General features: G+C 40.0%; 1 protein-coding gene across 1 annotated transcript in view; it reads right to left on the bottom strand.

Annotated features, from left to right (window-relative positions):
• Window positions 1–13,679, bottom strand: part of DNAH7 (dynein axonemal heavy chain 7) — a 288,975-nt gene that overhangs the window by 16,905 nt on the left and 258,391 nt on the right. The window contains exons 60-61 of the mRNA XM_006167772.1: window positions 6,596–6,781; window positions 4,875–5,012 (exon numbers count right to left, since the gene is read on the bottom strand). Coding sequence (XP_006167834.1) covers window positions 4,875–5,012; window positions 6,596–6,781 — 324 coding nt within the window. The remainder of the gene's footprint in view (window positions 1–4,874; window positions 5,013–6,595; window positions 6,782–13,679) is intronic.

Below are 13,679 nucleotides of genomic sequence, written 5' to 3' on the forward strand. Positions count from 1 at the left end.
TTTTTTTTTTTTTTTGAGAGGTTTTTGCTATAGGGCATGTGCACTTGCCAGAAAGTCAGAGAGAGACAAAGAGATAGAAAGCGAGAAATCACTCCCCACAGGAGATGGCCATGTCACAATCCCTTCTCCTCCATTCTCCTCTTGGGATCTTGGACATGTATGCACACGCGCTCAGCGTGAGTTTAAGCCACCGGGTCCAGGACTCGAACTGCAGTTGACTACATGGGAGTCCAGCAACATAGCCATTACAGTCAACTGCTGGTCCCTCTATTGACATTTTTAACACTATCTTCCACATAGCACTGTTAAGATTTGATAAAGTTGCACAATAAAATAAATGTAAGTTTAATTAAGTGTTAAACTGAATATATAAAACCAATCATTGAGAACAACAACAAAAAAGTTGTGAATATTTAGCCAAAGCTAGTAAAATAGCTATTTCCATATATCTAAATAATCACAAGCTGATCTCTGTTCATATTTTGATGGGCATACAAGGTACTACAGACTCATTAAAAATATTCCTATGCTCTAGAAAGAGCTATGCCTCCCCAATACACAAAAACCTAGGCCTAGGGACTAGCAGTTAGCATAATGGCTGTCACTGGACTCCCATGTAGTCGACCGTGGTTCGCGTCCCGGACCTGGTGGCTTAAACTCATGCCGGGCGCGTGTGCGTGTGTGCCCAAGATCCCGAGAGGAGAATGGAGGAGAAGGGATTGCAGCGTGGCCATCCCCCCTGGTGGGCGATTTCTCGCTTTCTGTCTCTCTGTCTCTCTCTGTCTGGCGAGCGCACGCACCCTATAGCAAAAACCTCTCCAAAAAAAGGAAAAGAAAAACTGTTCTTTTATGATTTCTTCATGCAAAAAAAAAAGAACCAAATAACCTAGGCCTACAGGTTTTTCCCAAAAAAAGTAAGAAAAATATTTCAATAATACAAACATTCCCTTACCTATTTTTCACACACTAAATGACATAATTGGGGTGATAGACTTTTTTTTTTTTTAGAGAGGTTTTTGCTGTAGGGTGCAGGCACTCAGAGAGACAAAAAGAGATAGAGAGAAAGCAAGAAATCACCCCCTAGAAGGATGGCCATGCCACAATCCCTTCTCTTTCATTCTCCTCTCTGGATCTTGGGCACACATGCACATGCTCCCAGCATGAGTTTTTTTAAGCCTCCAGGTGCAGGACTTGAACTGTGGTTGACCCCATGGGCATCCAGTGACATAGCCATTATGTCATCTGTTGATTCTGGGGTGACAGATTATTGAAAATAATATCCAACTAATGTGAGTTGGAATTAATAGTCACTGAATAATATTTATTTGTAACTGTTTTCCTTTTTTTTACTACATTTCCTTGGCATTTTCACCAATGCCATTTTTTTTTAATTCATTGTGCTTTTCATTTATTTTAACCAATGCCATTTGGAATCTTTCCTGGGTTATTTTCCTCTTATGAAACACGTAGAGGGGCATGGGATTCATTTTCAAGGAGACCCTTGAAAATGGCTGTTAAGTATAAGCAGAAGAGCTCTGCAAAAATAACATTTGCAGCTCCAATATGTCCTATTTCTTGTTTCTAAGATGTACTAGTTAAATACATCATGTACAAGTCTTGTCATCGTTCACTTGCTCTCCAAGCTATGCAGTTCTGGCCACTTTGCCTCTGAATTGTGATAAACCCAATCTAGAATCAATGAACTACTGTTTCCCCATTACTATAATGGTCCTTGCCTATATGAGTTCCAGGATATTGAAAGAGGTTGTTTAATTACATACTGAGAAGATACCCCTTGTGTATTAAACTTATTTGTTTGGTTCTGAGTCATTTTCTGTTGGAATGAACCCACTGTTTTATGTATTCTGTAATGTGGCACACCCCATCAAGTTTAAATAAAGCCAACAGACACTATAAATGTCCTATTGTCATATTATTGTGTATTACATGCATGCAATGCTCCTAAAAATCTACTTATTTGTGTTCGTACCTATATTTTTATGCTCAGGCACTAGCTAATTTTGTACTATCAATGAGGAAAATGGACATAAAAGTCATCTTTATCCTTTTTGTCTTATTAGAAAATGTCATCATACAATAGACTAGAGAGAGCTGTTCCATGGACTCTTCCAGCAGTGACAGCACACCACATTGTGCTCTGAATTTTTAGCTTTTTCAGCCTCTTCAACTACCCACTAGGTCTTATCCCATTTTTTGAATCTAGAAAGATATACCTATATCTGTCTATCTATTTATCATCTATCCATAGAGCACAGTGATTCAAAACACAGATTCTGGGACCAGCAGTTAGTGTAATGTCTACGTCACTGGACTCCCATGTAGTTGGCTGTGGTTCGAGTCCCAGACCCAGTGGCTTAAACTCACACCGGGCACGTGTGCGTATATGCCCAAGATCCCAAGAGGAGAATGGAGGTGAAGGGATTGAGGCGTGGCCATCCCCGTGGGGTGATTTCTTACTTTCTGTCTCTCTGTCTCTCTCTCTTTTTCTGGCGAGTGCACACACCCTATAGCAAAAACCTTTAAAAAAAAAAAAACTTGGGGGAAAAAAAACACACACACACACACAGATTCTGGAGTCTAACTAGTGGAGCCAGATTGGTAGACTTTGTATACTGGTTTGAAATTATACCATCTGATTGTGAGCAAATTACTTAATATTTCTATGTCTCAGTTTTCTAGCTGTAAAATGGGAGTAATAGCCTCTGCTTCACAGGGTTGTCTAAGTGTTGCGCTGTTATCCATAAAACAGGTCAGTGCTAGCACACAGCAAGCACTATGTTAAGTATCAACTACTACCGTCGTTACTCTGAGATGTCATAAGAATGAAAAGATAAGTTAGAATTCAGTGAGTAGGAGAATGTGCTTCACTGGATAGTCATTCATAATTTATTAAATTTTCATTTATTCTCTATGGGAACACTTGTCATTTGGACTCGTTTGCTTCTAAAACATTAAGAAAAAAATAAACAACTGAGCCTCTTCTGAAAGTAGAATAGAAGAGAAGACACCTTACTAGATAAGCAGTTACCAAGTCTTTCACATTCAAATGTGCTGACTCATGGCATGCTAAATTCTGGTGCCTTACAGAGTTCCCCTCCTAAGTGCCAATGCATTTATGCTCTAAGCAGAGCTACATGCGTACCAAAAATCAGCTATATTTTTCTCCTAAAACATTTTTATTCACTTTGTGCTTAGTTACTATGCAACTGTATATTTTTAAAATATTATATAATTTGATAAACTATTAGTGTACAAGAAACTGCTCCTGTCCAATCTGGGTTAAATGTTATGAAATACAAAGATGTGATTGAATTAATAAGAAGCTGAAATATAAAATAGGTGAAATTCCAGATGGATTCTGTTATCAAACTGCTTCCCAAGAATTTTTTTCTTTTCTTTTCTTTTCTTTTTGGAGAGGTTTTTGCTATAGGGCGTATGCTCTCGCCAAACAGAGAGAGCGAGACAGAGAGACAGAAAGCAAGAAATCACCCCCCAGAGGGGATGGCCATGCCGCAGTCCCTTCTCCTCCATTCTCCTCTCAGGATTTTTGGGCATGCATACACACATGCCCAGCATGAGTTTCAAGCCACCTGGTCTGAGACTCGAACCATGGTTGGCTATGTGGGAGTCCAGCAACATAGCCATTACGCTAACTGCTGGTCCTCCCCAAGAATTTCTGAAATTCTTCTTCTATTTTAAAGATATTGGGTTGTCAGAAAAGTCATGATGCACTTCTGCATAGAAAAACATAAATGGACCCAGCAGATGCATAATGGTTACGTTGCTGGACTCCCACATAGCCAACCATGGTTCGAGTCTCAGACCAGGTGGCTTGAAACTCATGCTGGGCATGTGTGTATGCATGCCCAAAAATCCTGAGAGGAGAATGGAAGAAAAGGGATTGTGGTGTGGGCATACCCCCAGGGATGATTTTTTGCTTTCTGTCTTTCTGTCACTCTGGTGACCGCATGCGCCCTACAGCAAAAATCTCTCCCCCTCAAAAAAAATCATAAAAAAAAGTCATGACTTCCAATGATCCAATATTTTAAAAGGACACAATACATAGTGTATTTGGACATAGTTTATGCAAGAAAAATAAAAATAGAGTTCCTAGAAGCAGAATGATATTCAAAGGATAGGTCTGGGTTGCAAAAAAAAAAAAAAAAAGAAAGAAAGAAAAGAAAACGATTGTTGGAAAAAGTCCTTTGTTCATGTACTTTAAGTTTAAATCTATATTTAAGGCGTGTATCATGTATGTGCTTTTTCTTTTTTTAATTATTTTATTTAACTTTATTTATTTATTTATTTTGGTAGAGGTTTTTGCTATAGGGCGCGTGTGCTTGCCAGAAAGACAGAGAGAGGCAGAGAGACAGAAAGCGAGAAATCATCGCCCCAGGAAGGATGGCCATGCCACAATCCCTTCTCTTCCATTCTCTCGGGATCTTGGGCAGGCACCCACACGCGCCCAGTTTGAGTTTAACCGCGGTTGGCTACATGGGAGTCTAGCAACATAGCCATTACGCTAACTGCTGGTTCGTTTATTTATTTTAATTTGACCAGAGAGGGACAGAGAGAGAGAGAGAGAGAGTGAGAGAGAGAGAGAGAGAGAGAGAGCAAGTGACAAAGCAAGCCGCCAGGGTCCAGGACAAGAACTTTGGTCAGCCACGTGGGAGTCCAGTGCCCTTAACCACCATAATACCTACAATCCCTTATATGTGCTTTTTCTTCTCCTATACGTGCTCCTCCACGTTAGTAGACAGAATTGTGGAAGGGAGCCTCTATCTTGCCAGTACATGTTTCTTGGAGAACCTCTTTCACAGGTCCAGAAGCCAGATCCCATACAGATCACACACCTGTGTGAGGAGAATGTTATCGAATAGCAGTTGCGTCTCTGACTGATCTTTAGTGATATCTGCATTGGCATTCATCCCAAAGATTTCCGGTGCTGGGGTCAGTGGCAGAGTCTTTGTGTATTCGATGTAGCTTTTGTGCTGCAAAGATGAATAACAAGAAGTCAGGAGGTTAGAAATCAATTATGCTGGAGAACCTCTCACAGAAAAGAGGTAACTTTCAATACCCGCTGGTATTGAGTAGATGAGCCTGGAGAATGGATGCTGAATACTTTCATTTTCTTTCAGGCTGAGACCAAGTTTTTTTTTTTTTTTAAATTTATGAACATATGTTGAGAGAAAAGGAAAATATACCATTTTCTATTGGAATGGGTTTTTAGATGGGGGAAAGAGAATCCTAGTAACTTCATTTAGAAATTTCTTCCAGAGAAATCTTTTCTGTGTCACATTTTGCTGATGTTCTTCACTTATTGCAATAAAAATATTTTTCTAATTTACTGATTATTCTGTTTACTCCCATTGTTAAAAAAAACCCACCCAACTCAAAATGGTAAAAATTATTTGAAGTTGTGTTATCCTGAAATTAACCACCATTAATATTGTACATCTTTATATGTACATACACACAGTTTATGTACTATTTACATATACTTCTATCAAAATTCTATTTCTTTTTCTCCCCCTTTTCCTTTTTTATGTTTTTGCCATAGGATGCGTGAGCTTGCCAGAGACAGTGAAAGGGAAATTGAGAAGCCACCCCGAACAGGGGAGATGGCCATACCACATTTCTCTTCCTCTGTTCTCCTCCTGGGATCTTGTATCCAACATGACTTCCAAACTGCCAGGTCTGGGACTTGAACCTCAGTCAGCCATGTGGGAGTCTAATGCCTTAACTACCATGCCACCTGCTGGCCCTTCCTTACCTTTCTTGATGATCATATGCTAACACCCACATACATGTGTGACAGGGGAGGAGGTTGGTCACTGATGATTTTACCGTCTGAATCATATTACATATACCCCACATCATCTTGTTTTGTTCTCTCTTGACAGTTCATTATTAAAGATCTTGTTACCCCCAACTCCCCAGTTGATTTACTCTGCCCAGTAAGTGGCCTAGGCCCTGGGACTAATTTTCTCTGTTATCTACATCAAATGTCTACCCTCAGATACCCTGGACCATGTGGGAGTCCAGTGATGTAACTGCTGTGCCATCAGCTGGCCCCATGTCTCACAGTCTCTCAAGACCTCCAAAATCTTTCCATTCATCATGATTCATTCATTAAACAGACACGTATTGAGCCAACTACACATTATTTTAGGCACTGAGGATACAAAAGCAAACGAATCAAAGTCACCACATAGTCTAATAACTCATGATTTGGTAAAATGTGCTCTACTTCTTAGCAAAACCTTATAATTTAGATATGAGAGATTCTTAAAAGTTCAAGTAATCCTGAAGGATGATGGGGTTAGGGTATGGGGGCGGCTATGGTAAGTGATTCTGTTGCATGTGATCATGTGTTTAACATTCAACATATGCCCTTTGACTTCTGGGAATAAAATGAGAACCACAACCTGGCTGGAGGGGGGGGGGGGGGAGAATAAAAGGAGAACCACAACCTGGCGGGGGGTGGGGGGTGGGAATCACCATTTTTTGTATTATCTCTACCAGAGGAATTTCATGTTTTACCGCTTTTAGTTTTCTTGAAGAACATACTTACATCACCAGAAGGAGGTACAAAGTAGATGCCGCTTGAGTCGAATTTATACTCTGGATTTTGAACTAATTCTGTGTTGAAGAATTTGTTTAGAATGCTGCGCAGTGTGCGCCGGTCCCAGTCGTCGGTCACCCTGCCTCCATAATTGCATTCACCAGTCATGTACCGCAGGGCATCATAAGGCAGTTCCTAAAATTGAGAGCCCAAGTCACTCGGCCAGTTAAAATTTATAGGTAGCAGGACCAGCAGATGCTGTAATGGTTGTGTCGCTGGACTACCATGTAGAAAACTGAGCTACAGGTCCTGGATCTGGTGGTTTAAAAATAACTCATGCCAGGCGTGTGTGCGTGGGTGCCCAAAATTCCAAGAGGAGAATGGAGGAAGGGATTGTGGCATGGCCATTCCTCTCAGGAGGTGATTTTTCATTTTCTGTCTCTTTGTCTCTCCAGTGAGCGCACACACCTTACAGCAAAAAATTTCTAAATATATAAAGTTATCAGTAACACATTCCATGGACTTATGTTTCTTGTTTGCTCTTATTGCTAAACATCTTACAAAATGTTTGCATTAACTCAATTTCCCTTCATACACCTCCCTGCTAATTGTTGCCAAGTTTCCCAAGATCTTTCTGGTTTTGCATCCCCGTTCAGTCAATGCTGAGAACAGAATTCCTCTATTAACTCGTTTACTATTTACCCACTATGTGCCAGACACAAATGAGTTAGACCATAATGCCATCTTTGAAATCCTGGCACTGTTGAGTGACATTCAAAACAAATGCAATATAATTCAGCAATAGTGTTAATTTTTTTCACTACTTTTTTTAATGTCCATATATATTTTGACAATTATAATCACACTGTATATGCAATTTTGCATTTACTTTTTCACCAAATCATATGAGATTTCTTTGGCCATTTCATGAACAATTTTTTTTGAAAATACTATTCAAGGGAACCAGAAATTAGCGTAATGGCTATGTCACTGGACTCCCACGTAGTCAACTGCGGTTTGCGTCCCGGACCCAGTGGCTTAAAACTCATGCCGGGTGCGTGTGCGTGTGTGCCCAAGATCCCGAGAGGAGAATGGAGGAGAAGGGATTGCGGCGTGACCATCCCCCCTAGGGGGTGATTTCTCGCTTTCTGTCTCTATGTCTCTCTCTGTCTGTCTGGCAAGCGCACGTGCCCTATAGCGAAAATACTATTCAAAAATATATTTTTTTATTTGCCAGTGTGTGTGTGTGTGTGTGTGTGTGTGTGTGTGTGTGTGTGTGTCTGAGAGAAAGAGAGAGAGAGAAAGCAGTGCCAATGGTGTGTGGTCATGCCCCAATTGCTTTTCTTATTTTTTATTTATTATTATTTTTTTTTTGAGAGGTTTTCCTATAGGGAGCGTACGCTTGCCAGTAAAACAGAGAGAGACAGAGAGACATCACCCCCTAGTGGGGATGGCCATGCCACAATCCCTTCTCCTCCATTCTCCTCTTGAGCTCTTGGGCACGCACACACACGTGCCCGGCGTGAGTTTAAGCCACTGGGTCTGGAACTCGAACCGTGGTTGACTACAGGGGAGTCCAGCAACATAGCCATTACGCCACCTTCTGGTCCCCAATTCCTTTTCTTATATAACAGGAGGAATCTAACTTTAATTTTTCCTAGTAGCAAATAACCAATTATTTTATTATCATTAATCAAATACTTGAACTATTTCCTATTTAAGTGCTACAATTATTATGCCAAATTTCTTCATCTAGTAGCCTTGTAATCTTTTGAGACCTTGAAAACCTTTCCATTCATCATGATTCATTCATTAAACAGACATATCAAGCCAACTATTACATACATTTTAGGCACTGAGGGCACAAGAGCAAACAAATCAAAGTCACCACATGGTCTAGTAACTCATGATTCGGCAACATGCGCTCCACTTCTTAGCCAAATTTTGTAACTTAGATACGAGATACTTCAAAAAGTTCGTGGAAAATATAATGAATTAATTTGACACAATTTTTAAATATATATTATTCATTTCCTATGAACATTTTGAAGACCCCTCCTACATCAGCCCTCTGTTAGGGCTACCAGCATAAATCAGAGCCTGGCCACCCATGATTCTGGTCACTATGCTTGAGAATCTTAGAGACAAGAGATACATCACAGAGATGATGGGGAAATCAACCACTGGAAGATCAAAACAACACGTAATCACCTTTTACTCTTATAGATACTCACCCATAATGATAAGAATTTTCAATGAAAAAATGACCGTGATCGAAGTGGTATGCAGAAATGTGCCAGTGGGAGGCAAACCTGGCTCCTAGTCTGAGTTAACTGTTTGAGAAAGAGTCCCCAAAGTAGACAGGGATCAAGCACAGGAAGGGGCACTCAGGATAGGAGGAAGATATATGCCAAAGCTCAGAAACAGAAAAAAGAACACCTCACACTAGGAGAAGAAAAAGTACACCACAGGGACACGGTATAGGGTGTGGGATAGAGCGCCAGGTGGGGTCTGGAGGAAAGGTCAGATGTGTCTGGAGAGGGATGAAAAATAAACTAGCATCAATGACTCCAGATTTCTTTCCTTCCTCTTCTTCTTCTTTTTTTTTTTTTTAAGAGAGATTTTTGCCATAGGGCACATGTGCTTGCTGGAGGGACAGAAACAGAGAGAGAGAGAGAGAGAGAGATATCACCCTCTGGGGGGATGGACACACTGCAATCCCTTCTTCTCTACTCTCTTCTCAGGATTTTGGGTATGTATGCATATACGCTCAGCGTGAGTTTTAAACTGCCAGGTCCAGGACTCAAACCGCGGTCGACTACATGGGAGTCCAGCGACATAACCATTACACCATCTGCTGGCCTCAATGCACCCTTCTTACATTTGATTTCATTCTTTTGATGGCAAAAACTGTCACTAGTCTAGGTGTTGTGTGTGAGAGAAAGAGTTTAATGTTGGTTGCTTTCCTTGTCAAGACAGGATAACCTGCTTTAAGAAGAAAATGTTGATTATTGAAGGCGGCTTACATTAGATTTAATAATATCAAAGGAAACTACGAATTCACATTCCTTGGTGAATCCCTCTTTAACTCTTGATGAATTATGTGTGACACACACGAGAATAGCAATTCTGTCAAGTTTGCTATATAATTATAGTGCTGGAGGAATGGGAAGCACTGTTGAATTGTCATTTAGTAGAAAAAAACAGTTCTGTCAGTGATACATGCCATTAAATGATTCTTTTATTTATTTATTTGTTTGTTTGTTTAATTTTTTAAATTTGACAAGAGAGGGACAGAAAGAGAGATAGAGAGGGAAAGTGAGAAAGCAAGCTACCAGGTCAAGATGTGAACCATGGTTGGCCATGTGGGAGTCCAGCACCTTTAACCACCATGCCACCTGCCGGCCCCTAAAGGATTCTTGTTGAAAGTGGAATCACCCATTCTTGTACCACATAATTATTTTCCATTGTTCATTTAATACACTTCAATATCACATTCTTTTGGTCTAAATGGACTAAAAGAAACACAGACATGTCTACATTGGTCAAAACATTTTTTCCAAATAAATATAGTATTATTTTGGCAGCGTTCCAAGGGTTAGATGCAGTTCCACATTTAAAGAGATAAAATGGACTCAGCACGTGGTGTGGTGATTGGGGCGCTAGACTCCCACATGGGCAACTGTAGTTTGAGTCCTAGACCTAGCAGCTTTGCTTTCTCACTTTCCCTCTCTTTCTCTCTCTCTCACTCTGTCTTTCTCTGGTGAGCACACATGTCCCATAGCAAATTGAAAAATAATAGTACTAATAAATTAAATTAAATTAAATAATTCTAATAGAAAAAGAAAGAGCTAAAACAAACACTTCTGAAGTGACTGGTGTAAATCCAGTGGGCACTTAATTTACTTTATCCAGCATTTAACAGGATGAACTATTCTTCTTTTTTTTACTTTTTTAATTTTTAGAATTATTTTATTTAACTTTATTGATTCATTCATTTATTTATTTCAATTTGACCAGAGAGGAACAGAATGAGAGAGAGAGAGAGAGAGAGAGAGAGAAAGCAAGCCACCAGGTCTGGGACTTGAACTGTGGTCAGCCATGTGGGAGTCCAGTCCCCTTCAACACCACACCACCGGCTGGCCCCAGGATGGACTATTCTTTTTTTTTTTTTTTTTAGAGAAGTTTTTGCTATAGGGCGCGTGCGCTCGCCAGACGACAGAGAGAGACAGAGAGACAGAAAGCGAGAAATCACCCCCCAGAGGGGATAGTCATGCCGCAATCCCTTCTCCTCCATTCTCCTCTTGGGATCTTGGGGACGCACGCACACGCGCCCAGTGTGAGTTTTAAGCCACCGGGTCCGGGACATAAACCGCGGTCGACTACGTGGGAGTCCAGCGACATAGCCATTACGCTAACTGCTGGTTCCCATGGACTATTCTTAATACTCCCTATTTACTCAACTTGTTCTCTCTTGTTTTTTTTTTTTTTGTTTGTTTGTTTCTGGCTGCTCAGTCTGCGAGTTCCACACCTTTTGTCCTTTCTCCTGCCATGGATATTTGTCACTCACCAATGTTCACTCACTCTGTTCTTTTCTAATATCACAAGTCCTCTCTTTTAAATCTCATACATTTTCAGGCTTCTCCTAACACTTGACCGATATCGCTATTGTGTGCTCTCTCCTTTCCCTTCCATTTTATATCTAAATGCCAAGAATCTGTTAGATATCTTTACCTGGATATCCACGGATTCATCCTTCCCTCTTACCTAAGCCTTGGAAACCAGGGATCTTTTTACTGTCTTTCAAAGTTTGCCTTCTCCCAGAATGTCATATAGTTGGAATGACACAAAATATAGGCTTTTCAGATTGCCTTCTTTCACTTAGCAACATGCATTAAGTTTTCTCCATGCTTTTTCATGATTTGATAGCTCATTTATTTTTAATGTTGAATATTTCAAGGTCCGAACATACCACAGTTTATTTACTCATTCACTCGCTGAAGGACATTCCATTTGCTCCCATACTTGGCAATTATAAATAAACCTGCTATAAACATCCACATGCAAGTGGATGGGCATGTTTTTAACTTCTTTGGGTAAATATCAAGGAGCTTGAATTGTTGGATCATATGGTAAGAGTACATCCAGTTTTTTTTTTTTTTGAGAGGTTTTTGCTATAGGGCGCGTGCTCTCGCCACACAGAGAGAGACAGAGAGACAGAAAGCGAGAACTCATCCCCCAGGGGGGATGGCCACACCGCAATCCCTTCTCCTCCATGCTCCTCTCGGGATCTTGGGCACCCACGCACACGTGCCCGGCGTGAGTTTTAAGCCACCGGGTCTGGGACTCAAACCGCGGTCGACTACATGGGAGTCCAGCAACATAGCCATTACGCTAACTGCTGGTCCTGAGTACATTCAATTTTGAAGAAACAGCCAAACTGTCTTTCAAAATGGACTATACAATTTTGCATTCTCACCAGCAATGAAGGAGAGTTTCTGTTGCTCCACAGCCTCACCAGCATTTGGTATTGTCAGCGTTCTGGATTTTGGCCATTTTTATAGGTGCGTAGAGTTATCTCACTGTTATAGGTTGCATTTCCTCGATGATATATAAAGTGGAGCATCTTTTCATATGCATATTTGTCATCTGCATATCTTCATTGGTGAGGCATCTGTTAAGCTCTTCAACCTATTTTATAATCAGGTAGTTTGTTTCCTTATTATTGAGTTTTAAGAGTTCTTTGTATATTCTGGAGAACAATCCTTTACCAGATATGTCTCTTGCAAATATCTTCGCCTAGTCTGTGGGTTATCTTTCATGCTCTCTTTCACAGAGCAGAGATTTTTCATCTTAATGAAGTCCAGCTTGTATCAGTTCTTTCTTTCATGGATTGTGTCTTTAGTGTTGTATTTAAAAAGCCACTGCATACCCAAGGTCATATAGATTTTCTTCTATGTTATTCTTCAGGAGTTTTATAGGTTTGTGTTTTACCTTTAGGTCTGTGATTATTATTTTTTTTTTTAAAGAGGATTTTTACTATAGGGCATGTGTACTTGCCTGAGAGACAGAGAGACAGAAAGCAAGAAATTACCCCCCAGGGGGGATGGCCATGCCGCAGTCCCTTCCCCTCCATTCTCCTCTCGGGATCTTGGGCATGTATACACACGTCCAGAGTGAGTTTCAAGCTGCCAGGCCCAGGACTCGAACTGCAGTCTAGCCAAGTGGGAGTCCAGTCAAAAATAACAGTGACTATTTATGTGGATTTATTTCTGGACTCCTTATTCTGTGCCACTGTCTACTCTGTTACAGATACCACACTGTCTTGCCAACTGTGACTTTATATTAAGTCTTAAAATTGAGTAGTATTAATTTTCCAACTTTTGTGTTTTTCCTTCAATAATGTGTTGGCTCTCACAGGACTTTATCCATAAAATTTTAGGATCTGTTTGTTGATACCTACAAAAAACTTGATTAGGATTACATTGAATCTAAAGATTAAACTGGGGAGAATTGATATTGATAGTAGTGAGTCTTCTTATTGATTAACATCTCCCAATTTATTTAGTTTTTAAATTTCTTTTATCAGAGTTTTGCGGTTTTCCTCATACAACTCTTATAAATATTTTATTAAATGTATACCTAAGTATTTCATTTTGTGTGTGGGGTGCTAATATAAATGATATTGTGTTTTTTATTTGAAATTCCATTTGTTCATTGTTGGTATGCAGAAAAGCAGTACTAACCTTGTATTCTGCCACCTTGTTAGAACTGCTTATTAGTTCCGGGAGTAGTTTCTTTTTCTTTCTTCCTTCCCAATCCATCAATATACCTTTTATTTCCTTTTCTTGTCTGCTGATGTGATGATTACATTAAGTGACTTGTGAATGTTGAACAGTCTTGCATACCTATATACTTTTAATTGACTCCACTATAGACTATAGTGTTTTAAATTAGAATACACCAAATTGTTAGGTGGAAGACCTCCTCAACCTTTTCTATTTTTATAAAGAGAGTAATTACTTTGGCTCAAATACTCAAACACCTTATTACTGCATTTTTTGCTTCCATTATCAGTAGCTTTTTTTTTTTT

This window comes from Tupaia chinensis, unplaced genomic scaffold (genome assembly GCF_000334495.1).
Source record: "Tupaia chinensis unplaced genomic scaffold, TupChi_1.0 Scaffold145082_1, whole genome shotgun sequence".
Lineage (NCBI taxonomy): Eukaryota > Metazoa > Chordata > Mammalia > Scandentia > Tupaiidae > Tupaia > Tupaia belangeri.